We start from the raw sequence: 25496 nt of genomic DNA on the forward strand, positions 1-25496 counted from the left end.
GGAGTAAGTGAGAAGAATCAAACTTTATCCCCTTTTTTTCAGGCCTGTCTGGGTGTAAAAAGCCCTCGGGTGCCGCGCCCCTGATTAAGGGCTTGGCTATTCTTTTGTGGAGTCCCCTAAATATTGTGTAGCCAGTTTTTTTTGGGGGGGTGGTGGTTCGTGGGCCTCTTACTGTTGTGGCCTCTCCCGTTGCGGAGCACAGGCTCCGGACGTGCAGGCTCAGCGGCCATGGCTCACGGGCCCAGCCGCTGCACAGCATGTGGGATCTTCCCAGACCGGAGCACTCTGTGATTTATGTCACAGAGTGTTCTGCCTATGTTTTCCTGTAAGAGTTTTATAGTGTCTGGCCTTACATTTAGATCTTTAGTCCATTTTGAGTTTATTTTAGTGTATGATGTTAGCAAGTGTTCTAATTTCATCCTTTTACATGTAGCTGTCCAATTTTCCCAGCACCACTTACTGAAGAGGGTGTCTTTTCTCCATTGTATACTCTTGCCTCCTTTATCAAAGATAAGATGACCATATGTGTGTGGGTTTATCTCTGGGCTTTCTATCCTGTCCCATTGATCTATATTTCTGCTTTTGTGCCAGTACCATACTGTCTTGATTACTGTAGCTTTGTAGTATAGTCTGAAGTCAGGGAGCCTGATTCCTCCAGCTCTGTTTTTCTTTCTCAAGATTGCTTTGGCTATTCAAGGTCTTTTGTGTTTCGATACAAATTGTGAACTTTTTTGTTCTAGTTCTGTGAAAAATGCCATTGGTAGTTTGATAGGGATTGCATTGAATCTGTAGATTGCTTTGGGTAATATAGTCATTTTCACAATGTTGATTCTTCCAATCCAAGAACATGGTATATCTCTCCATCTGTTTGTATCATCTTTAATTTCTTTCATCAGTGTCTTACAGTTTTATGCACACAGGTCTTTTGTTTCCTTAGGTAGTTTTATTCCTAGGTATTTTATTCTTTTTGTTGCAGTGGTAAACAGGAGTGTTTCCTTAGTTTCCCTTTCAGATGTTTCATCATTAGTGTATAGGAACACAAGAGATTTCTGTGCATTAATTTTGTATCCTGCTACGCTACCAAATTCATTGATTAGCTCTACTAGTTTTCTGGTAGCATCTTTAGGGTTTTCTATGTATAGTATCATGCCATCTGCAAACAGTGAACACTTTACTTCTTTTCCAATTTGGATTTCTTTTATTTCTTTTTCTTCTCTGACTGCTGTGGCTGAAACTTCCACAACTATGTTGAATAACAGTGGTGAGAGTGGGCAACCTTGTCTTGTTCCTGATCTTAGAGGAAATGGTTTCAGTTTCTCACCATTGAGAACGATGTTGGCTGTGGGTTTGTCATATATGGCCTTTATTATGTTGAGGTAAGTTCCCTCTATGCCCACTTTCTGGAGAGTTTTTATCATAAATGGGTGTTGAATTTTGTAGAAAGCTTTTTCTGCGTCTATTGAGATGATCATATGGTTTTTATCCTTCAATTTTTAATATGGTGTATCACATTGATTGATTTGCGTGTACTGAAGAATCCTTGCATTCCTATGATAAACCCCACTTGATCATCGTGTATGATCCTTTTAATGTGCTGCTGGATTCTGTTTGCTAGTATTTTGTTGAGGATTTTTGCATCTATGTTCATCAGTGATACTGGCCTCTAGTTTTCTTTTTTTGTGACATCTTTATCTGGTGTTGGTATCAGGGTGATGGTGGCCTCATAGAATGAGTTTGGGAGTGTACCTCCCTCTGCTATATTTTGGAAGAGTTTGAGAAGGACAGGTGTTAACTTTTCTCTAAATGTTTGATAGAATTCACCTGTGAAGCAATCGGGTCCTGGGCTTTTGTTTGTTGGAAGATTTTTAATCATAAATTTCAATTTCAGTGCTTGTGATTGGTCTGTTTATATTTTCTATTTCTTCCTGGTTCAGGCTCAGAAGGTTGTGCTTTTCTGAGAATTTGTCCTTTTCTTCCAGGTTGTCCATTTTATTGGCATATAGCTGCTTGTAATCTCTCATGATCCTTTGTATTTCTGCACTGTCAGTTGTTACTTCTCCTTTTTCATTTCTAATTCTATTGATTTGAGTCTTCTCTCTTTTTTTCTTGATGAGTCTGGCTAATGGTTTATCAATTTTGTTTCTCTTCCCAAAGAACCAGCTTTTAGTTTTATTGATCTTTTCTATTGTTTCCTTCATTTCTTTTTCATTTATTTCTGATCTGATCTTTATGATTTCTTTCTTTCTGGTAACTCTGGGGTTTTTTTTTTTCTTCTTACTCTAATTGCTTTAGGTGTAAGATTAGGTTGTTTATTTGAGATGTTTCTTGTTTCTCAAGGTATGATTGTATTGCTACAAACATCCTTCTTAGAATTGCTTTTGCTGCATCCCATAGGTTTTGGGTCGTCATGTTTTCATTATCACTTATTTCTAGGTATGTTTTGACTCCCTCTTTGATTTCTTCAGTGATCTCTTGGTTATTTAGTAGCGTATTGTTTAGCCTCCATGTGTTGTTTTTTTTTTTACAGTTTTTTTTCTGTAATTGATATCTAGTCTTTTAGTGGTGTGGTCGGAAAAGATATTTCATATGATTTCAATTTTCTTAAATTTACCAGGGCTTGATTTGTGACCCAAGATATGGTCGATCCTGTAGAATGTTCCATGAGCACTTGAGAAGGAAGTGTATTCTGTTGTTTTTGGATGGAAAGTCCTATAAATATCAATTAAGTCCATCTTGTTTAATGTGTCATTTCAAGCTCGTGTTTCCTTATTTATTTTCACATTGGATGATCTGTCCATTGGTGAAAGTGGGGTGTTAACATCCACTGCTATGATTGTGTTACGGTCGATTTCCCCTTTTATGGCTGTTAGCATTTGCCTTATGTATTGAGGTGCTCCTATGTTGGGTGCATAAATATTTACCATTGTTATATCTTCTTCTTGGATTGATCCCTTGATCATTATGTAGTGTTCTTCTTTGTCTCTTGTAATAGTCTTTATTTTGAAGTCTGTTTTGTCACTTCCTGGGTGGTGGGGATGCAGGTGGGCCTGGAGGGGTCTGCAAGGCCTCAGGGCTGGAGCCCAGGTCCCCACCCACCCCACCACCAGCCGCCAGCCGAGCCCCGCATCCTGCACCTCCATCCTGGGTCCCAGTGGCCAGAGGTGCACCCAGGTCTGCAGGACAGGCAGGTGCAGGAGTTGCTTGTGTTGCAGGGGGGTGTGGCGAGGTTCCGGTGCCTCCGCGGAGCATCGTGGGTCTGGGGCTGGGGGCGCCGCAGCTTGCTATGCTCTCTGCACTTTCCTGGCTCTGAAGCCTCGAGAACACGTCTAGGCAGCAGTAGCATAATGGGGAGTTTGCCTGCTGGGAACTAGGGCCTGCTGGGGTCTCAGTCCTTGGCTTACCCTGGAATATGAGGTTGCCAGACGTGTGAAAGCAGCAGGTAGGAGTCAGCCACTGGTGCAGTGATGAGCAGGAAAGGAAGGATGGTGGCTGTTGGCCTGTGAACCTAGGCAAGAATGATCAGCCAACAGAATCCAGACCAAGGACCGTGGGCCCAGCTCGGTCCTGTGCGGCTGGTCAGTGGAATAGACCTGCAGGTGTGGCTCTTGTCACTCTAGGACTGGCTTCAGGACAGATCCTGCTGATGACGCCAGGGCACCATCCTCAGTGCTCCAGGAGAGTGCACCGGAGCGGAGCGAGGGTGGTGTGCCCGACTCACAGCACAGCGGCCACGCACATCCAGTCTGCTTAAAAGTGCAGTGGAGAGCCGGAGGAAGTCATGGCCTTGGGAATATCCTCTGATGAAAAAGAACCTGCAGGCTTATAAAATAATTTTTGTGTGGAATGTTGGTGTGTTGAAAAGCAGTTCTGTGTGCTTTTCACCTCTTGGTGTGGATCAGCAGTGCTGAGGCAGCAGGAGTGATACAGAAGTGTGAGCAGAGACCGTTTGGAATCCCCAAACTCCAGGGAAACTAAAGGTGACAGCAAGCCTAGTGAAGAGGACAGGAGCTGGGGGCCAGTGGCGGTGGCAGCAGGAAGGTGCCCGAAGGCAGCGGCGTCCCATCTGTGGTGGCAGCAGCCCAGCAGGCACCCCTCGTCTCAGGGTCCTAATCCTGGCTCCAGCCGGGTGGTCAGGGGAGCTGCAAGGTCTTCTGGGAGAGCAGAGCCCACAGTCCTGAGCTGTTCTTTGCTGTGTTTGGGTCATCTCCCCCCTCCAAGGGGAGAAATCTAGATGAGGTTTAAGAATTAGTGCTTTAAGAATGTGGATCTCATAGTTGAAACCTTGGAACATGTGTTTTCAGCACAACGTGTTAAAGTGAACGGAAGGATTTAATGCCTTTTCAAGGAGGCTATCTCCACGTGGGCAGAGCTAGAGAATGGGTCTTGAATTAAAAAATAAATAAGTAAAAAATAAAGTCTATTTTGTCTCATGAGAGTTGCTACACCAGCTTTCTTGTGATTTCCGTTTGCATGGAATATCTTTTTCCATTCCCTCACTTTAAGTCTGTATGTGTCCCTAGGTCTGAAGTGGGTCTCTTGTAGACAGCATATATACAGGTCTTGTTTTGGGATCCATTCAGCCAGTCTATGTCATTTGGTTGGAGCATTTAATCCATTTACATTTAAGGTAATTATCGATATGTTCCTATTACTATTTTCTTAATTGTTTGGGGGTTGTTACTGGGGTTCTGTAAAACAGAACCCCAATTTGAAAGAGGAAAAAAGAAAAAAAAAAAAGCCTTAGCTATGGGGGTGGAGCTTAGGCGGGGGTGGAACTTGGGCAGGGGCGGGGTTTAGGGTGGGGTGGGACCTAGGCAGGTGGTGGGGTGACGTTTGAGTCTGGGGTGGGGCCTTGGCTCAGGACACAGGCAGCCAGAAAAGGCCCTGGGGGCAGGGCCTAGGCAGGGCGATGTTCAAGCGTGGGGTGGGGCCTCTGTTTAGGACCTGTGTGGAAGGGGAGAGACAGCATGTCCAAAGGAGGGCCTCTGGAGTGTGGAGCTCTGGAGGCAGCATGTCCAAAGGAGGGCCTCTGGAGTGTGGAGTTCGGTGAGGGCCAAAGGGGGCCCAAGGGGGCAGGGGAATCCTGGACATGCTCCCTTTTGATGCTCTGCCTTCCCAGTGGTCCCCCAATTTCCCCCTTCGGGTGTAGGATCCCTTCCCCTCCCCCAGCCACTTCTCAGGGGCACCAGTCCCGTCCCGCCTCCACTTCTCGTCCCCCTTCACTTCCCCCATGCCCCACGTCCTAGCCGGTTGTTGTGGGTTCCTCCCGTCCCCTTAGGTGTCCGTGGTCCCCCACCGGTGCCTGGTAGGTGCCCTAGTCTTACGGAGACGTGAATTCCGCGTCCTCCTGGTCCGCCATCTCGACTCTGCCCTCCGTGCTCTTTTTACAACACAGATGTGATTATGTTTGGTTTCTCATTGTTTGACATTGTTTGGACAGTCCAGAATGTTAATCATATGGAGAAATCCTGTTGTACATAATATATCCATAATCCCTGACACATAATATATATTATATGTGTGTGTGTATACGTGTGTGTAAATTTCATTTCCGAATCTTCTAGAAAATAGTCAAAACCTTTTCTCAGGATAAAATATTCAAAGCATGAAAATTGTAATTTCAAGTATACAAATGATACATTTATAGTTGCTGAATTTTTTGAAATACCTTATAGAATATATACTTGTATTTCTCATGTCTTTAACTTCGAAGCTTTTATCAAAAGAGCCTGTTTGTGGCTTACACTTGAGATTTTGAAAGCAGTTTTTCTCCTAAGACTTGGTTTCTTGTGTTGCTTCTCAGACAAAGCACCAAAAAGGAAGGCAAAACTAGGATTTCTTCATGAACTATACCATTCAAAAATGTAATGGGGAAAATGTTTCTTTAGAGCTTTCCCTAGCAGACTTTTCCTTCTCTACTGTGTAGACCATTAGCTAACTCTCTTGTGACATTTGTAAGTTTTTTGATAGAGAAGAATTATTTTTGTAAGTACTTTATGAATAAAATAAATGTGTATGATTACTGAGATGACTGTTTCTGACAAATATTACAGTAATCTGACAAGTATTATATTACAGATATAACTATTCTAGCCACCTCAAATTACATAGGATGCTTATTTCTGAAATAATAATGGTTCCAGCCAGATGATTTTTTTTTAAAAAGTCCATTGATATATTTTCAGATTTCATATTATAACTAGCCTTTAAGAAACTATTCGCTGTTGAGTATTGTATCAAAGAAAAATATCCTCGATTATGCAAAAATGTTATTAGAATATTCCTCACTTTTACAGCTACATATCTATATCAGGCTGGATTTTCTTTATAAAATTCTACTAAAACAACATATTGCACTCATAGAATGAGAAGATATGAGGATCTTTGTTTAAGTTAGATATTAATGAGATTTGAAAATGTAAAACAATGCCACTGTCCTCACTAATTTTTTGTTTTGGAAAATATAATTGTTCTTCATAAAAATATGTTATGCATGGTAATATTTAATGAATTTATCACTGTTATTTTAAGTGCATTAATAAATAACAGGATTTAATCATGACATATATATATATATATATATATAACCTGATTTCCTTTGTTTCAACCATATTATTAAAAATTTTATTATGGGATATACTATTCTTTATGGTATTTATTATTTTCAGGAGAGAAATGGACATGATGTGTTATCAAACAAAGCTTTACCCTTTCTTTTAATTATCTTTATCAGAGAGACAACTGTATAGCTCTGCTTATATACTTATATCACTTTCTTTCTTTTTTATTATTTATTTATATTTATTTTGGCTGTGCTGGATCTCAGTTGTGGCACGCAGGATCTTCGTTGTGGCATGCAGGCCCTTAGTTGCGGCATGAGGACTTAAGACGGCCAGGGAAGTCCCACTTATATTGATTTAAAATTTTTTCTAAATTACTATTTGAATACCACATTTACACTTGAAGGTAATTTGCCTATTTACAAATTTGAATATCCAATAAAAATTTCGGGTTCGTATATATTTATTATACGCCATAGAGAAAGATAAAAATTTGCTATCGGGCTTCCCTGGTGGCGCAGTGGTTGGGAGTCCGCCTGCTGATGCAGGGGACGAGGGTTCGTGCCCTGGTCCGGGAGGATCCCGGGTGCCGCGGAGTGGCTGGGCCAGTGAGCCGTGGCCGCTGGGCCTGCGTGTCCGGAGCCTGTGCTCCGCAGCGGGAGAGGCCACAACAGTGAGAGGTCCGCGTACCGCAAAACAAAAAAAACAAAAAAAACCAAAATTTGCTACCAAATGATTCTCCTTATATTTCCATTTGCTGCAAAGAACATTCTGGAATTTCTCCTCCTGCCTTCTGCCAATGTCATCAAACATATGGCTTGATACTGAACATCTTGGACTAAGGAGGAAAATTTTGAAATTGAAATTAAACATAATTGATTTCTCTGTCTTTTCCATCTCTTTTTCCTTTATCAAAGAACTAGATAAGGTATCCCATGAAGCTGTATCCCATCCGCTATTCTTTATCTCTATTCCTTGGGACGGTACTAAGTGGTCTTACTCTTTTTTAGTGGGATTAAAAACCACTCTACGATAATCTCTCCCTAAGTTCCTAAAGTATACAACTAAAACAACTCAAAGGGGAAAAAAACCACTAAAATAATATCAAATAATAATCATTTTCTATGTGCCAGGTGCTTTATATATAGTACTGTTAATCTCACAAGGACATACAAGGTGCGATTTATTATATTATCCATTTTTCAGATGAGGAAACTAAATTTCAAAATTCTTCTTGAGTTCAGATTGCTAATAAGTGGTAGACCTGGAATTCAAACCCAGGACTCTATATACCTCAGTCAGAGATAATAAATCTGAACAGGACTTGAAATCAAGTCCCCTGATACAGTGCTCTTTCCATTACACCATGTACCTTATGGATAACTTATGTTACTGCAAGTAATAATAATAATCACAATATCAACAGAGTAAAAAAGGCAACCCACACAATGGAAGAAATACTTGTAAATCATTTATCAGATAAGGGATTAATATCCAGAATGTATAGAGAACTCCTAAAACTCATCAACAAAAAAACCATACAGCTCGATTCAAAAATCAGCAAAGGACTTGAATAGACATTCCTCCAAAGAAGATATATAAATGGCCAATAAGCACATGAAAAAAAAGATCAACAACATTAATCATTAGGGAAATGCAAATTAAAAGTAAAATGAGATACCACCTCCTATCCAGAATAGTTAATATCAAAAAACCAGAAAATAAAAAGTGTTGGCAAGGATTTGGAGAAAGTGGAACCCTTGTGTACTGTTGGTGGGAAAGTAAAATGGTACAGTGGAAAACAGTATGGTAGTTCCTCAAAAAATTAAAAATAGAATTACCATAAGATCCAGCAATTCCACTTCTGGGTATGTACCCAAAAGAATTGCAAGCTGCATCTCAAAGAGATGTTTTGTACAATCATGTTCACAGCAGCATTATTCACAGTAGGTAAAATGTGGAAGAAACCCAAGTGTCCAGTAATGGATGCATACATTGTATGTAATATATACACACAACAGAATATTATTCAGCCTTAAAAAGGAAGAAAATTCTGACATACGCTACAACATGAATGAACCTGGAGGATATTATGCTAAATGAAATAAGACAAATTCTATATAATTCTACTTCCATGAGGTACTTAGAGTAGTCAAACTCAGAGAAGCAGAGAGTAGAATGGTGGCTGCCAGTAGCTGGGGGGAGGGTGGAATTGGGTGTTATTGTTCAATGGATATAGAGCTTCAAGAAGAAATAGAACTGTCTTTGTTCACAGATGACATGGTTGTTTATACACAAGGTGTGAAATAATTGCCCAAAACACCTTTCTGGGACTAATAAGCAATTATAGCAAAGTTGCAGCATACAAGGTTAATATACAAAAGTATGTGGCTTTCCTGTGTACCAACAATGAACAAGGATAATTTGAGATTTTAAAAAATAGCACATACATTAGCACCCCTCCCCACAAAATGAAATACTTAGGTATAAATCTAACAAAATATGTGTAAGATCTAGTTGAAGAAAATCTACTACAAATCTCTGATGAAAGAAATCAAAGACCTAAATAAATAGATAGTCCATATTCATGGATAAGAAGACTCAATATTGTCAAGATGTCAGTTCTTCCCAACTTGATATATAGATTCAATGCAATCCTAATAATCTTAATAAATTATTTTTTGGATATCAACAACTGTTTCTAATGTACATGGGGAGATAAAAACCCAGAATAGCCAACACAATATTGAAGGAAAAGAACAAAGTCAGAAGGCTGACACAAGCTTACCTTAAGACTTACTATAAACTACAGTAATCAAGACAGTGTGGTACTGGCAAAAGAATAGACATGTAGATCAATGGAATAGACTAGAGAGCCCAGAATTATACCCATATAAATATAATCAACTGATCTCTGACAAAGAAGCAAAGGCAACACAATGGAGCAAAGGTAGACTTTTCCACAAATGGTGTTGGAATAACTGCACATTCGTATGCAAAAATGTGAATCTAGACACAGACCTTATACCTTTTACAAAAATTAACTAAAAATATATCACAGACCTAAGAGTAAAATGCAAAACTATAAAACCCCTAGAAGATAACATTGGAAAAAATCTATATGACCTTGGGCATGGTGATGACTTTTTAGGTATAAAACCAAAGGCAAAATCCATGAAAGAATTGATAACCTGGGCTTCATTAAAATTAAAAACTTCTCCTCTGCAAAAAGACACTGTCAAGAGAAGGAGAAGGCAAGCCACAGAGTGGGAGAAAATATTTGTAAAAGACAGATCTGATAAAGGTCTGTTATCCAAAATATACAAAGAACTCTTACAACCCAACAATAACACACAACCTGACTAAAAGATGGGCTAAAGATATGAATAGACACCTTATTAAAGAAGATACACAGTTATCAAATAATCATATGAAAAGATGCTCAACATCACATTTCATCAGGGACTTGCAAATTAAAACAAGGTATCACCATACATCTATTAGAATAGCTAAAATTGAAACCATTTGATTACATCAAATGTTGTTGAGGATATGCAGCAACAGGAACGCTCATACATTGCTTGCAGGGATGCAAAATAGTACAGCCACTCTGGAAGGCATTTGGTGGCTTCTGAAAAACGAAACATAATTTTACCACCCAATCTAGCAATCACGATTTTGGTATTTAGCCAAAGGAGTTAAAAACTCATGTTAACACAAAGCCTGCACATGGATGTTTATATCAGCTTTATTCATAATTACCAAAACATGGGAGGAACCAATATGCCCTTTAGTAGGTGAATAGATAAATAAACTGTGGTACATCCAGAAAAAGGAATATTATCACTGAAAAGAAGTAAGTTATCAAGCCATGATAAGACATAGAGGAACATTTATCACATATTACAAAGTGAAAAAAGCTAATCTGGAAAGGGTATATCTTATATGATTGCAACTATATGGCATTCTGGAAAAGGCAAAACTATGGCGACAGTAAAAAGATGAATGGTTGCCTGGGGTTAGAGGGAGAAAAGGATGGATAGGCAGAGCACAGAGGAGTTTTAGGGCTACTATGTACAATACTGTTAATTGCAGATACATGTCATTATACATTTGTCAAAACTCATAGAATGTACAACACCAGGAATGAATCTTAATGTAAATTATGGACTTCGGGTGATGATAATTGTATCAACTCTCCATTTCCGAGGATTTGTTGCTGTTGCTGCTTACTGTAGTTATTGTTTAATGACTTTTCTAAACGGACGAATTCTGTAGTCTATTCTTTGTTTTATGTGGCTCCTGAAGTCTCTGTTATATTATCTTAGGGGTCAGCAAATGATTGGGCAGAGTCCTTAAACACAGGAATAGCTCAGAGAGATTGCAGGTGTGGTTCCACATCACTGCCATAAAGCAGATATCTCAATAGAGTGAGTCACATAAATTTTTTGGCTTCTCAGTACACAAAAGTCATGTTTACACTGTACTGTAGTCTTACGTATGCAATAGCATTATGCCTAAAAAAACAATGTACACACCTTCATTTTAAACCTTTATTGCTAAGAAAACGCTTACCATCATTTGAGCCTTCAGCAAGTTGTAATCTTTTTGCTGGTAGAGGGTCTTGCCTTGATGTTGATGGCTGCTGACAGATCAGAGCGGTCAGCAGGGTGGTCAGCTGAAGGTTGGGGTGGCTGTGGCAATTTCTTTTCTTTTTTAAAAAATATTTATTTGTTTGTTTTTTGCTGCATCAGGTTTTAGTTGTGGCACGCGGGATCTTTTTTGCGGCACGCAGGATCTTTCGTTGCGGCGCGGGCTTCTCTCTAGTTGTGGCCTGTGGGTTTTATCTCTCTAGTTGTGGCGCGCGGGCTCCAGAGTGCGTGGGCCTGTAGTTATGGCGCACAGGCTTAGTTGCCCCGCGGCATGTGGGATCTAAGTTCCCTGACCAGGGATCAAACCCACGTCCCCTGCATTGGAAGGCGGATTCTTTACCACTGGACCACCAGGGGAGTCCCGCGATTTCTTAAAATAAGACAATGAAGTTTGCCGCACTGACTCTTCCTTTCACAAACAATTTCTCTGCAGCATGCAATGCTCTTTGATAGCATTTTACCCACAGTAGAACTTGTAAAATTGCAGTCAATCTTCTCAAACCTTGCTATTGCTTTGTCAACGAAGTTTATGTAATATTCTAAATCCTATGTTTTTGTTCAACCAACTTCAGAGCATCTTCACTTGGAGTAGATTTCATTTCAAGAAAACACTTTCTTTGCACATCCTTAGGGAGCAACTCCTCATTCATTAAAGTTTTATCATGAGGTTGCAGCAATTCAGTCACATCTTCATAGTCCACTTCTAATTCTGGTTCTCCTGCTATTTCCAGCCCATCTGCAGTCTTGAACCCCTCAAAGTCATCTGTGAGGGTTGGAATAAAGTTCTTCCATACTCCTGTTAATGTTGATATTTTGACCTCTTCCTATGAATCACAAAGGTTCTTAATGGCATCTAGAACTGTGAATCCTTCCAGAAGGTTTCCAATTTACCTTGCCCAGATCCATCAGAGGAATCACTATGGCAGCTACACCCTACAAAATGTATTTCTTTTCTTTTCTTTTTTTTTTTTTTGCGGTACGCGGGCCTCTCACTGTTGTGGCCTCTCCCGTTGCGGAGCACAGGCTCCGGACGCGCAGGCTCAGCAGCCATGGCTCACGGGCCTAGCCGCTCTGCGGCATGTGGGATCTTCCCGGACCGGGGCACGAACCCATGTCCCCTGCATCGGCAGGCGGACTCTCTACCACTGCGCCACCAGGGAAGCCCAGAGCAGCACTTTTAATTTCCTTCAAGAACTTTTCCTTTGCATTCACAACTTGGCTAGCTGTTGGTGCAAGAGGTCTAGCTTTCAGCCCGGCATGATTTCCTCACTAAGCTTAATCATTTCTAGTTTTTGATTTAAAGTGAGAGACATGTGACTCTTCCTTTCACTTGAACACTTAGATGCTAATGAAGGGTTATTAATTGGCCTAATTTCAATATTGTTTTTTCTTAGGGAATAGGGAGGCCCGAGAAGGAGAAAGACAGGGAACAGCTGGTTGATGGAGCAGTCAGAACACACACAGCATTTATCGACTACGTTCTCTGTCTTATATGGGCATGGTTCGTGGTGCCCCAAAACAATTACAATAGTAACACCAAAGATCACCGGTCACAGGTCACCATAAGTATAATAATAATGAAAGAGTTTGAAATATGGTGAGAATACTAAAATGTGACACAGAGACATGAAGTAAGCAAATGCTGTTGGAAAAATGGTGCTGATAGACTTGCTTGATGTGGGGTTGCCACAAACCTTCAATTTGTGAAGAATGCAGTATCTGCAAAGCACAATAAAGTGAAATTAATAACATGAGGTATGGCTGTACCTGGAACCAAAAAATCTTCCAGTCTTTGCAGAGGGCTCATACGTGTTTGTTGTGGCCCACTTTCAACACTTGCCAAGAGCCTTACAATTCTACCTTAGCCTTTATTTCCAGCTTTCTTAGACCCTTCAGGTCAGCGGGAGGTGAAAATTTCTGAGTTTTTTTTTGGTTTCTCCTGAGCATGCACACAGCCCTATGCATGCATTTGGCCTTCTACATTCTCAGGACTTTGTCAGAACTTTGTAAGCCCTTACTGGACACTCATTCCCCAGCCTTTCCTCACAAGCTTTTTGTTTAGTCTGCTGTTTGCCCCTGTTGTTAGTGATCACCACAGGCAGTAGTAACCTAAGATTATTAGACTGTAAATATTTTCAACAAATACTCCAGGGAAGGAGATTTAGCAGTAGGCTAGTTTGTAGTTAGGCAAAATAAAGACACACCTTTAAGCCACTATTCTAGGAAGCCACCAGGCAGATGAGAACAAATAACTAGTCACAATTCTTTGCTCACTCTGGTACCAGGAATGCAGGCTGTTATTCTCACAGCTACCACTGATCTATGGAGAGGGGGATGGGACTGGAATCCCATTAGTACTTATTAAGAATCAGCTATTTTCCTTAAATAAGTATTTCTGCCAGGTTGCTGCAGGCCTTTGGCTAATTTCCAGAGTTCAAAAATGTTGATTCTGACAGTTGTTTGCCCATTTTTCATTGGGAATTTTGCCTAATAATTTTAAAAAATGTTTGTTGAGATACAACTCATTAGAAAGTTCAGTTTTGTGGCCAGGATTCAATTGTTGGTGGAACCTCTATCTTTGACATCTTGAGGAATCTTAGTTTATGGCAGCTCTGCAGCTAAGGAGATGTCCAAAAGAGTTCGTACAAGTCTAGGCAAGGTCAGATCCTGAGAAGGTTTAGCTCTAATACGACCCTCAACTTTTCAGATCCTTAAACTCTAAACAGTTACCTCTAATTCTCAGAAATGATTCATGCTAACCAAACTAATAAGAAACTAATTTATAAATCATAATGTCAATAAATTATTTCATAATGCAAACTATTTCTGGCAAGATAACCAATATCAGACCATTTTTTTGGTCTTTGTTTCCCAGTGTGTTAGTAGCCGTGGAAGAGACCAGGTCAAAAAATTGCTTGGGGGCTTCCCTGGTGGCGCAGTGGTTGAGAGTCCACCTGCCGATGCAGGGGACTCAGGTTCGTGCCCCGGTCCGGGAAGATCCCACATGCCGCGGAGCGGCTGGGCCCGTGAGCCATGGCCGCTGAGACTGCACGTCCGGAGCCTGTGCTCCGCAACGAGAGAGGCCACAACAGTGAGAGGCCTGCATACCGCAAAAAAAAAAAAAAAAAAAAAAAAAATTGCTTGGTGAGCACAGGGTAGAATAATGCAGTTGGGTGTTATTGTAAAATGTTTTTTCTAGGCAGGGTACCAGGGAGAATTTCCATCTCTAATTCTGAGCCTCATTTATAAAATGTCAATTACAGTAACTACTTAAAAGTATTGGTGTTAGGATTAAATGAAATTACACATGTGCATGAATCATGATTTCAGTATGACAGAAATCAATTCAACTTTAGCAAAGACAAAAAGGAAAACTTCATAATTCACAGAATCCAAGGAATGACTGAACAACCAAACCATAGGAAGAGCAGGAATAATACCTTCCTCTCTGTCCCTGTTTGACTTTACTCTGTGTGTTGGCTCTGTTCCCTGCAACTGCAGCTTAGTTTCCTCCATATGGTGAGGAACATGGTCACTGATAACTCCCACATTTTACATCTACAATTGGGCTACCAAGATTCTACTTTTTTTCTCCTTTCGTTCTCAATTCCTGTTAGAAGATGTTTGGGTTATGTCCTTAACCCTGAAGAAATCAATTGTGGCCAAAGGACTGGGAACATGAAAGAACATGCAATTTTCCCACAGGTGCTACAGGGTTTAAGCTGACAGAGGAACAGTGTGGTAAATTGTATTATTGCCCCCAATTATTTGCTCCTCACTTTCCATGTATATGTGACTTGAAGCTTCCTTTCCTTGTGGAAAGAGTATATATCCCCTCTCCACTGAGGTTGAGCTTAGCCATATGATGTGGCACTCGTGCAGAAGCTTTAAGAGGCACCATGATTCTCTGGCAGCTCCCTGGCTGCCCCACTCTGCCCTGAGATTGGGCAAGTCTCACGTAGGCGTTGTTTCTTCACCCTGGAATCCAGGATGAGACAGCACACGGTGCACAGCCATAGTCTCCCCAAAGCCTGAAGCAGCACTGTAACCAACTTGTAGTCTACATGTAACATAAGCAAACATTCATCCTTTGTTTTCTAAGTCGCTGAATTTTCAGAGCTGTTTGTTATATAGCATAACCTAGTGAAAGCGAATACAAGCAGTTCCCAGAAAAAGAGAGGGGAGATGCTGGCTGGTGAGACATTAAATTATTTAAAACAGTGCCTACAATACAGAATGCATTCAATATAGACTCTGCTGAGAAACATCAATAAATCCTACCTTTCCAACTCCCATGTTTAGTGAGTCATAAAACATTCTCATCATAAAGGTGAATTATATTGAGAAAACATAATTTATTCATATTTCTTATATTTATTTATTCTATATGCTGTTGCCCTGATTGCATTTAGGAGAGACCCTGGTCCTACTGGCAACTCATTTTTTAACCATTCCTTAGAATGATGATCCACCTTACATAGTATCTTACTTTCTTCCACTCTCAATATTCAGAAGATTCTCCTAATCAGAGGCTTTGCTGCTTTACTCTCTGGTCTACATTTTTTTTCCCCAGTCTACATTTTGGTTTGCTTATTTCCTCCCTCTGTATCCTTTCCCTGGAGAATTATAATCATTCATACAAGTTCAACCTGCCAACGTAATTAAAACCTCCAAGTATATTTCTAGGCCAGATCTTGTTCCTGAGCTCTAGACACACCTACTCACCTGCCCACTGGATACCTTCACTTCATGTTCCATTGACACCTCAGACACAGCCACTATATTCATCATCTTTCTTTTCAAATCTGTTTTCTTCTCCTTCTTCTTTGGGCCTGTACTGCCTATCCTGGTTAATGGCACCACCATGTACCTAGTTGTTCATACTAAACATTTTGGCATCACCTTCATTTTCTCCCCTTTCCTCATGTCCTTGTTATTCCAATCATGTAATTGTTTCAGCTCCTGTAGAGTCTGTTCTCTACACGTGTACCAAATCGTCCTTTTCCTCTGGTTCTCCTGCCACGGCCTGCAGCTCAGTTCCATCAGACATTTAATGACTTCTTTAATACTAATTGCTATTCTAAATGCTGCAGATAAAGACTGAATAAGGCATACTCCCTGAGGCCCAGGAACTCACTTTCTAGTCAAGAGGATAAACAGATCATTTCATGTATACAACAGGGTAAATGCTAAAACAGAGCTATGGATAGGGGACTATGGGAAATCAGAGAAAGAATGCTTTACCTAAACTAGTAATTTGGAGAAGTGGAGAATTTTGAACTGAGAAAGGATGATATGGAGTGAGCAGAGCCAACTAAAATGGAACACATTATATACAGGGAGGGAGAACTGCCTTAGCAGAAGTGTGAATGAGGATAGCGAGAAGGAAATATTGAAGACTGAGGCTAGAGGGAGGGGTTAAGTGGGAGCCAAATCATGTAACGTGGACTTACTTAAGGAGCTTAGACTTAACCTTAAAGGGCAGTAGCTTCAAACTGGGCTAAACAAAGCTCCTCAGGGTTCACTGAGTGGGCGGGGGCATGGAAGGCCAGCTGGGCTTCACAGCTTTGGTTCTGACACCTACTTCAAGGGGAACAGCTCAGCTAACCTTTATCCCATCATTTGCATAATAGTTCCCTGACCTAAAGGTGTTGGGTGTTTATCAAAATCACACACATAACGGGGTTGGAGAGGGTAGCATTAGCTTGGAAAGCATGAGTGCTGAACAGTTTAAGCCAACTGCTCTGAAGACGAATCACAAGGTGAGACATTCAGTTATTATTTCCACATAGCTTTCTATGATCTTTCACATCCAATCAGTACCTTGCGCAAAAATTAGGTGACAGGAATCTTCTGTGATCGCTTGCTTTCCACCAAGTTCAAAAAACCTTCCGTGGGCTTGTTACCACAATTTAAGATTTATTGTACCAAGAAAAACACTGTATTTGCTCCCTTTCCTTAACTCAGCTGTGGGAGAAAAGAATTAAGCACTTATTGTTCAGCTCTCAAGGCAGACGTCAGTTTATTTGGGAGGCAGCAGGCAGAGGAGGAAAGACTTCTTGTCTTCTTTCCCCCCAGTTAGAGGTCTCAAAGTCCAAGCATTGTGTAAGGCTTCTGTAACTGGCAGGAGATACGGTTCCTCTTGGGTGGAAGCCTGGCTCCTGAGAATCATCAGAGTTCTGCTCCAGGGGGAGCTGGAGTAAGAACGGCAACTCACCGAGGGCTTAATATGTTCTGGGTACCATAACTGCATTAACTTATTTAACCGTTACAACGAAGCTAAGAGATAGGTACTGTGTGATCCTCATTTTAAGTATAAGGAAATTCAGGTATAGAAGCTAAGTAACTTGTTCCAGATACCTAGGTGGTAAATGGCAGGGCCAGAATTCAAATTCAGACAGTCTGGCTCCCGTATTTGATCTCACAGTCACTGAGCTACAGCGTCTCCTTAAAAGTGGGTCTTACAGAGAGTCCTTCAATGCAAAGGGTGTAAAAGGCCAACGCCAGCAAGCCTAGCCTGAGACCAGGGCTTAGCCTTTTTTTTTTTTTTTTTTTGCAGTACACGGGCCTCTCACTGCTGTGTGGCCTCTCCCGCTGCGGAGCACAGGCTCCGGACGCGCAGGCTCAGCGGCCATGGCTCACGGGCCTAGCCGCTCCGCGGCATGTGGGATCTTCCCAGACCGGGACACGAACCCGTGTCCCCTGCATCGGCAGGCGGACTCCCAACCACTGCGCCACCAGGGAAGCCCAGGGCTTAGTCTTTTTAAAGTCAATTTATCTCATCTCTACCATTTGAAAAAAAAGTAAGTCCCCTACATACGAACTTTCGGGTTGCAAACGTTCAAAGATGCAAACGTGCATTTGCATGTCCAGTCATGTAAGTTAGTTCACGTGCCTGGCATACACTGTCACATACATGCGTCCTCTACAAGTGGTTGTGTTTTTGTGTACTTTACTGTACCGTACTGTATACGGTAGTGCAGTATCTTTATTTCAAGCCCAGGATGTCCGGAAGCAAGTGTAAAAGCAGTGGTGATGTAGCTGGTACTAAGAAGCGCCAGGAATTGGAGGCCCAGAGAAAGGACGAAGAGAGACAAGAGGAAGAAGTAACTGAAGAACCAAAGAGATTCACCACGCAGGAAATGGCAAGGGGATTTGCTTTATTTGAGGAGGCACTGTTAGTTTTTGAGGCACAGGACTCAAACGTAGCACGCTACACGAAATTGGCAGCAGCTGTTCAAAATGCAACCCAGTGCTACCGTGTCATCTATGATGAGAGAAAAAGAGCTACTACCCAGACATTATTAGATCGTTTTTTCAAGGGGGTAAATAGAATTGAATCCAGCAAGGAACCAGAAACTGTGCCATCAATCTCAGGTGTGAGTGAAATTGCAGCTTGGCCTCTGTCTCTTATTGCTGACGATCCTTCAGCTCTACCATCTCCCACCTCCTCTCCCTCCTCCAGTCAGTAACTCTTCTTGCCTGTTCACTCGATGCCAGCCCCTGGATGCCAGCTGTTGTACTGGACTACTGTACTTTTCAAGGTACGGTACTGTAAGATTAAAAATGTTTTCTTTACTTTTTGTTTGCTTTTTATGTGTTATTTGTGTGAAAAGTATTATAGACCTATTACAGTACTATATAGCCAACTGCGTTAGTTGGGTCCCTAGGCTAACTCTGTTGGACTTAGGAACAAATTGGACTTACGAACGCACTCTTGGAATGGAACTCGTTCGTGTGTAGGGAACTTACTGTACTTTGATGGTCCAGTTCCCCCAAGGTTGCTACAAAAGAAGTTGAGGCTCTGTCCTTATCAACTCGTTTACTAACCACGGGTCAATTCTAATTGGGTCAACTATTTTGTTTTGCTCAGGGAGGACACTATAAGTAGAAATTCTTGGGTCTTTTAACCACTAAGGAACCCCAGATCTTTAATGCATTTTTTCAAATGTACATTCTAAACCAAACAACCTCAGTGTGTAAACTTACACATTCAACATGACTCTTGCTTCCCCTTTTCTAACGGAAATCTTTAATTAGGATTTAGAGTTATTCTCCACACAAATAATTTTTTAAAAGTTTATAATACACAGCTATAGGTGTTGGGGAGCCACTGAATGGGAAATTTGCTTTTTAGATTGTTCTAGCTTCAGCATGGAAGATAAATTTAAGGGGTGCATGACTGAAGGCTGGATGATGAAAAGGCCATTATAACAGACAAGGTGAAAGATTAAAAGAAGATGAACGCAGGCAGTGGCAATAAGCATGGAGAGGAGAGGGCAGATTTTTCAAAATTTAGTAAGTAAAGAGGTAAAACTTGGTAATTATGTTGGTTATTCTCCATTTGCCCTACAGCACCATTTTCTACCTTTCTATGCCCACCTCTGTGCCCTGGAGGGTGGCTGACTCTCTGGACTGTATCATCCAAAATCCCTTACTGGCTGGCTTTGGATTGGGTTCTGCTAGTAGGAGGCATTAGTAAGAGACTGGCGGGCAGGTGGAGAAAAAGGTCAGGGAATTCTCTCCTCTGCTTACGGCTATAGTTCCATCTAGGTGGTCCCTCTTCCATAACTACAACTTTCTGGTTCTGGTAATAGAGTCCTCTCCTTCTGCTTCTTCAGGTCTGTGGGTACCTCACAAATCTTGCTGACTCCCTTAACTTCCCTGACCTCTGTAAAGAGTCCTTTGGTTAAACTCTCTTTAATTAATAAGCCCTCTGAGTCTTTTTCCTTCTGGGACCTGGACTAGCAGTGATTGATGGGGAATGGGGAGAGGAGTACAAAGAGTTGAGGTGACTCCCGGGTTTAGATTCTTTCCTCTCAAATGGATTTTTAGCATTTTCCTGAGTGTCTTGTTAGGACTTGCTCTATTCAGATTACTTGGAATCCATCCCTGGCACCACCACTTTGGTTGGCATTTCCAGCAGGAGATTCAGGCAGGTTCTCCAGAACCAAGCATGGTGCCTGGTGTAGAGCAGCACTCCATACATGGATTTTCTCTCTCAGTGTCTCTGAACTTTACTGTCACATTATTATAGGCCCCCATATGCTCAGATTTTGAACTCAGCATTGGTCTGGCCATTGTTAGTTTTATATCTAACTTTGAGTTCTAGATTTTGAAATGTACATGGGACAGTTAGAAAGGGCTATGTAAAACAACAACAACAAAATTCCCAATTATAGTAAAAGCTTTGAAAACATTGAAGAAACTGGGATTATTTAGCAGTGAGAATGCATTAGTGCAAATTTTAATACCCAAGCAGTTGGCCTATGGCTGTAGTGTTTTGTTGATTAAATTATAAAATTTTCTCTCCAACAAGTAATTCAGTATGATGAACATTCTATTCTTCACCATATAACAGTCACTTCAACTCACAAGAATTTAGTTGAGAGACTCTTCATAATTCTTAAGTCATTAATTATATCTCTACTCCCTACATTGTCTTTATGCCTATACTGCATACCCTAAATACTTCAAATGCCCTAACAACCCCTATAGAAGACTGCCCCATACCCTGCACCCCTCGCATGCACATTAGACTCACCAGGGAGCTCTTTAAAAATACTCATTCCCAGACTCCACCCCATGCCAATTAAATCAGCAATTTGGAAATGAGGCCCAGGTGTGGATATTGTTTTAAAGCTCCCCGGGGCTTCCCTGGTGGCGCAGTGGTGGAGAGTCCGCCTGCCGATGCAGGGGACGCGGGTTCATAATCCTGGTCCGGGAGGATTCCACATGCCAGCGGAGCGGTTGGGCCTGTGAGCCATGGCCGCTGAGCCTGCACGTCCGGAGCCCATGCTCCGCAATGGGAGAGGCCACAACAGTGAGAAGACCAAGCACCGCAAAAAAAAAAAAAAAAAAAAAAAAAAGCTCCCCAAATGATCTTAAAATGAACAAAGTTGAGAACAAAACTCCAAACCATAAAATAAAACAACCAAGATCACACAAAAAGATATGACTCTCCACAGAATGTATAAACTCAAGATACCTTGTGTCTGTTTATCCCTTGTTAATGAACTTCCTGTGAGCCTTTTCCCCCCATTAACCTTCAGTTTTTGCACACTGGAAAGCTGATTGAGAGCCCTTCCGTTGGTTTTGCTTCCTTGTTTGACATGTGTGGTTTGTTGACAAGCTGCCCAGAACATGGTGAAAGACAACTACAATTAAACCTACCTCTGAGTCAGCAGTGGTTTTATCCATCAGTGAGGTTTTTCTTAGGACCCTAAAAGAGGGTGAAAAAAGAGCATATAAATGAAGGAATCAAATAGACTCTCAACAGTCGTTAAACGTAACAGTTTGGGTTGGGGAGGGGGAAGGCTATTGTGAACAAAAGAACGATGCTTTCAATATTTTCAAGGAAAGCTTTGACTAAGGATGAAGAAGTAAAATGTGTATTCTGCATTGGTTTTGCATCATGCTTCAGGGTTCTTCGTGATCAAATATAGGGTTCTTTCAAAAGTGAAAGGTAACTGCAATAAATAACAGTTACTTTCAATAAATATACATGATCTTGAGTAATTCCAAGTCTTAGTTAGGAATGAGGTAATAAGAAAATAGTTTTTAAAATATGTTTTCTCAGTTTCTTACAGTGAGCAAATGTTCCATGTTACTTGTGTCAGTTCCATTTTCTCCAAGTGACTTTCCCTATGTAGAGAGTGTCCTGAGTTATATATAAACTACACAGGAATGCAGAGAACTTGTGATTTCTCTATCTAGGATAATTGCAATGTAACTTAGTGAGGCCTAGTAGCTCACAAAGTTATTTGAAGTATTTCAGAAGGGACAGGAAGCATCCCTTGCACTTTTTTAGCAGTAGTCACTGCCCACAGGTGGGCAGTAGATGATGAAGCAACCCAAGTTGGCTTCTTTTATTTCTTCTCTGCCCTTTCTCCACTTCCTGTCAAGTTTTCCCTCCATCTCAGCCTATGTTGACTTGGTAATAATATGTCCACTTTCAGTTTCATGCAGTCTAAATGCTTTAGGTAGTTTGGTTATCTCACAAACCAAACAGACCAAAAAACAAAACAAGGCAAAACAAGACAAAAGAAACCTTGCCCTGTGGAATGGGAAAGCAGACCCTGGAGTACAAGGTAATCTGTAAAATGAAGTATTGCATAACTCAGAGCAGGGACTCAAAGAGGTGACTAGAATGATGAAGTCTAAAGTGATTTCTCCAAACCAAAATCTCTGGAGAGAATGATTGGGAGGTCTCCCTCTGCTTTCTGGAAATAGATTCCAGCCAATTACATCTGACTCTTAAAGGATATGAGTTGCATAGGGTTCTGATCAAATGCTTAAAGGTGTTAGTGACTTAATTTTTAATAATCCAGCTAAGTTTTAAATGACTCTAGATAAGAGTAACAACACATAGCATTAAATATGTATATATTATATATAAAATGCTTTTGTATATAGTATCTCATTTGATGGTGATATCAATCTTGTGTGTCCAAAGTAGGAAAGGGAGCTTTGTTAGGCCTTCTTACGAATAATGACTCTTAAGGAAATGTTCTTAAATGGGCCAGAAAGGACCAAGCATGGACTAGAATGCATGTATTTTTTTTTAAAGTCTTTTCACGTTCTACCACATCGCACTGGGACTCTCTAAGTCCTTAGCATTTCAGTTGTGTGAGGTGATGAAGGAAGAAGTTTTCATATACTGAGGTATGGGGAAGACATTCTTGCTTACACATGATTTAACTTAAACTTTATGCTAACCAGAACAGCCTGTTTTGTGGCCTATCAAACATACATTGTACATTTGCTTTAACCATTAAAGAAAAGGGTGCCTTGTCCAGAAGTAATATGTCCATTTTTAAGATAGAGATAAACGTCTCCCTCTTCCTGGGACGTCAATGGTCAATGCTAGTACTCCTTAGATGACAAGGCTCCCTTCCCAGGCACAAGGCCATACTGACTCACTGTACGTGATGCTGTCTTTTTTGAAACCTTGAAAGAATGTATCCCTCTCGCGTTTGATATTCTTTGTTCCGAAAAGATATAAAACTGTGCTGAAACCATGTTTCCTTGGAACAGTTCCTCAGAGCTACCCAAGAGGCTGTTTGTCAGGCTATACTTCTCAGTCTGGCTCAAAACTCTCTTCTATTCTTATTATAGATGAGTTATTGATGACTTCCTTCTACATAGTGAAATAAATACAATTCAATCTTAAATTTAGTAAAGCAGCAATTGAGGTTGAGAAAGAAATAAGGACCTTAAATGGTTGGGAAAGTCTAAGTGCAAAACCTGGGAGTTGGGGGATGTAGTTTCCACTAAAATTTAAAAATATGAGTACTTACTTTGAGCCAGACTCTGCTAGGTGCAAAGTTAAAATATGGTTAAGAACAGATCCTGCCTTCGAGGAACTTTCTGACTAGGGCAGCAGGTCACAATCTAGTGATCTGGACTTTGAAGAATTGATTAGGATTTACATGTGTGCTCAGAGGAAAGGTGGTTCAGATAATCAGGTCAAAAGAGAAGGCAAAAAGGCATATAAATGATGAACTTTTGAGAGTGAAGGAGCCCCCAAAGTTTGTCAGTTTGATACGGAAAATTGCTCTATTATTTTGTTTCTTAAGTAAAATACTCACCATCAGCATGTATGAAACCAGGGGCAAAAGAGACTTTTTTCAGCCGTAATTCCTATGTACCACCCCCTCCATTTATAAGTTCTCAATCTACCCCTTAGGGTCCCCACCTGAATGCAAAAAAACTTTTAAAATGTAACCACTATACAGTGGTGATACACCGAACAGTGAGATAAACCCTAAGCTCGTTTGAAAGAAAACTGAACAGGGAGCCAGTGACTCGGGTTTGAGCTGTGCCTATGCTACGAACTGTTCTGTGATCTTGGGCAAGTAACTTCTCAAGATGTCCCTCTCGGTCTGTAAGATGAGTATGACCCAAAGGTCCACCTCACCGAGTTCTGTGAGGATGATTTTTAAAATGCCAGTGAAAGCATTTCCTCTACTCCATTTAGGGTGCTTTTGCTATCTCCAGGCTCCTTCCACTCTCGCCACTTTGAGGTTTGGTACATCACGACCCAAAGGCCTTAAGCATCACCACAATTGCCTGACCGTCTCTCCTCATACACACCCACGTCCCTCGCGGTAACTGAGCCTGCCGAAGGAAGTCTCGTAGCTGAAGTCACACACTCCTAAAGGCCAGGAGAAAGGGACAGAAAGCTCCGATTCCAGCCGGAGAGATGTGAGAGACGCCAGCATCGTAGAAAGTCAGGAAAGATCCTCTACGCGCAAGCGCAATGGCCACCCCGCACCTCCCCTCCCACGGGAGAGGGCGGGCCACGACGTGCCCACGTCGGACGCACTGCCGTTCGCGAAGCGTGCGTCGGCGGCGTAGGACCCGCCCCTTGGGGAGGGGAGGGGTTTCTGCCTGGCAGAGGTGGGAGCTCTTGCAGTCGTAGGGGAGTAGGTTTCCTGTTCCGGTTCTCGGGCTCTGGTTAGTCACGTGGAAGTGCGATCACCTAGACAGTTTGCGCTTTCCGTTCACCAAAGCATCTTCCCTTTGGTGATACAGGTGCAGATATCGGCCGGTGACTCTGCCATGCCGAACTTGCGGACCAGGCCCCGCCGAGGCGCCGGACGGGGCGCCAGGGCAGCCGGGCGGGACGAGCTGGTGTCGCGGTCCTTGCAGAGCGCAGAGCACTGCCTGGGCGCCCAGGACTTCGGCACCGCCTATGCCCACTACCTCCTCGTGCTCAGCCTGGCGCCGGAGCTGAAAGACGTTGTGAAGGTGAGGAGGGCCCTTGTTTCTCTCGCTTGCAGGCAGATCCTGTGTTCTTCTCGTATAAATAAATGAATACATAAATAAATTGAATGGGGGTACTATGAGTGATTGGTGGTGGTTATTAATGTTTACTGTTCACCCTTGACTCTTCTTTTGTTCGTAACCACAACCAGCGTATCAGAAAATATTGTCTGCTGCACCATCGAAATATATATCCAGAATCGTATCCCTTCTTACCACCTTCTTTTTTACTCCCCTGATTAAAGCTTCAGTCATCTCCTTCTGACTTTTGCAATAGGCTCAGGCTCGAAACTAGGCTTTCTCCTGCAGCCTACCGCAACACAGCCAGTATGAGCTTTTCATAATAAAAGCCAGATGATGTCATTTCTCTATTTCAAAACTTCCATTTCATTCAAAATTCCTTAGGTTATATTGCATGAGGCCTCAGGTGATCTGCCACCTCCTATATCTAATTCTAGCAAGTCCCTGCCCCAGGCCCTTTGCACTTGTCTCTACTGTTACGTGGAACGAATGTTGA

The 25496-nt window shown here is 41.6% G+C and overlaps 2 protein-coding genes across 7 annotated transcripts in view; one reads left to right on the forward strand and one right to left on the reverse strand.

Annotated features, from left to right (window-relative positions):
* Positions 1–4821: 4821 nt before the first annotated feature.
* LOC149749219 (uncharacterized) lies at positions 4822–24622 on the reverse strand. 6 transcript variants are annotated; one of them, XM_089912399.1, is made up of 4 exons: positions 24308–24622; positions 21386–21434; positions 12907–12931; positions 4822–10191 (listed from the first exon to the last, which is right to left on the reverse strand). In XM_089912399.1, the coding sequence occupies exons 1-4, from the start codon at positions 24433–24435 to the stop codon at positions 10070–10072; spliced, it is 324 nt and encodes a 107-aa protein (XP_089768525.1). In that variant the 5' UTR covers positions 24436–24622; the 3' UTR covers positions 4822–10069. The 6 variants fall into 6 exon arrangements, 1 of the variants encoding a protein (XP_089768525.1); XR_016393388.1 differs by lacking the exon at positions 12907–12931; XR_016393391.1 differs by lacking the exon at positions 12907–12931 and having other exon boundaries at positions 24132–24622.
* The window catches only part of PRMT9 (protein arginine methyltransferase 9), a 31222-nt gene continuing 30340 nt past the window's right edge, over positions 24615–25496 (forward strand). The window contains exon 1 of the mRNA XM_022599620.2: positions 24615–24964. Within this exon, the coding sequence (XP_022455328.1) occupies positions 24776–24964 (189 nt within the window). The 5' untranslated portion in view covers positions 24615–24775. The remainder of the gene's footprint in view (positions 24965–25496) is intronic.

This window comes from Delphinapterus leucas, chromosome 5 (genome assembly GCF_059928025.1).
Source record: "Delphinapterus leucas isolate spDelLeu-1000000601 "Yukka" chromosome 5, BTC_Dleu_Yukka2, whole genome shotgun sequence".
NCBI lineage: Eukaryota > Metazoa > Chordata > Mammalia > Artiodactyla > Monodontidae > Delphinapterus > Delphinapterus leucas.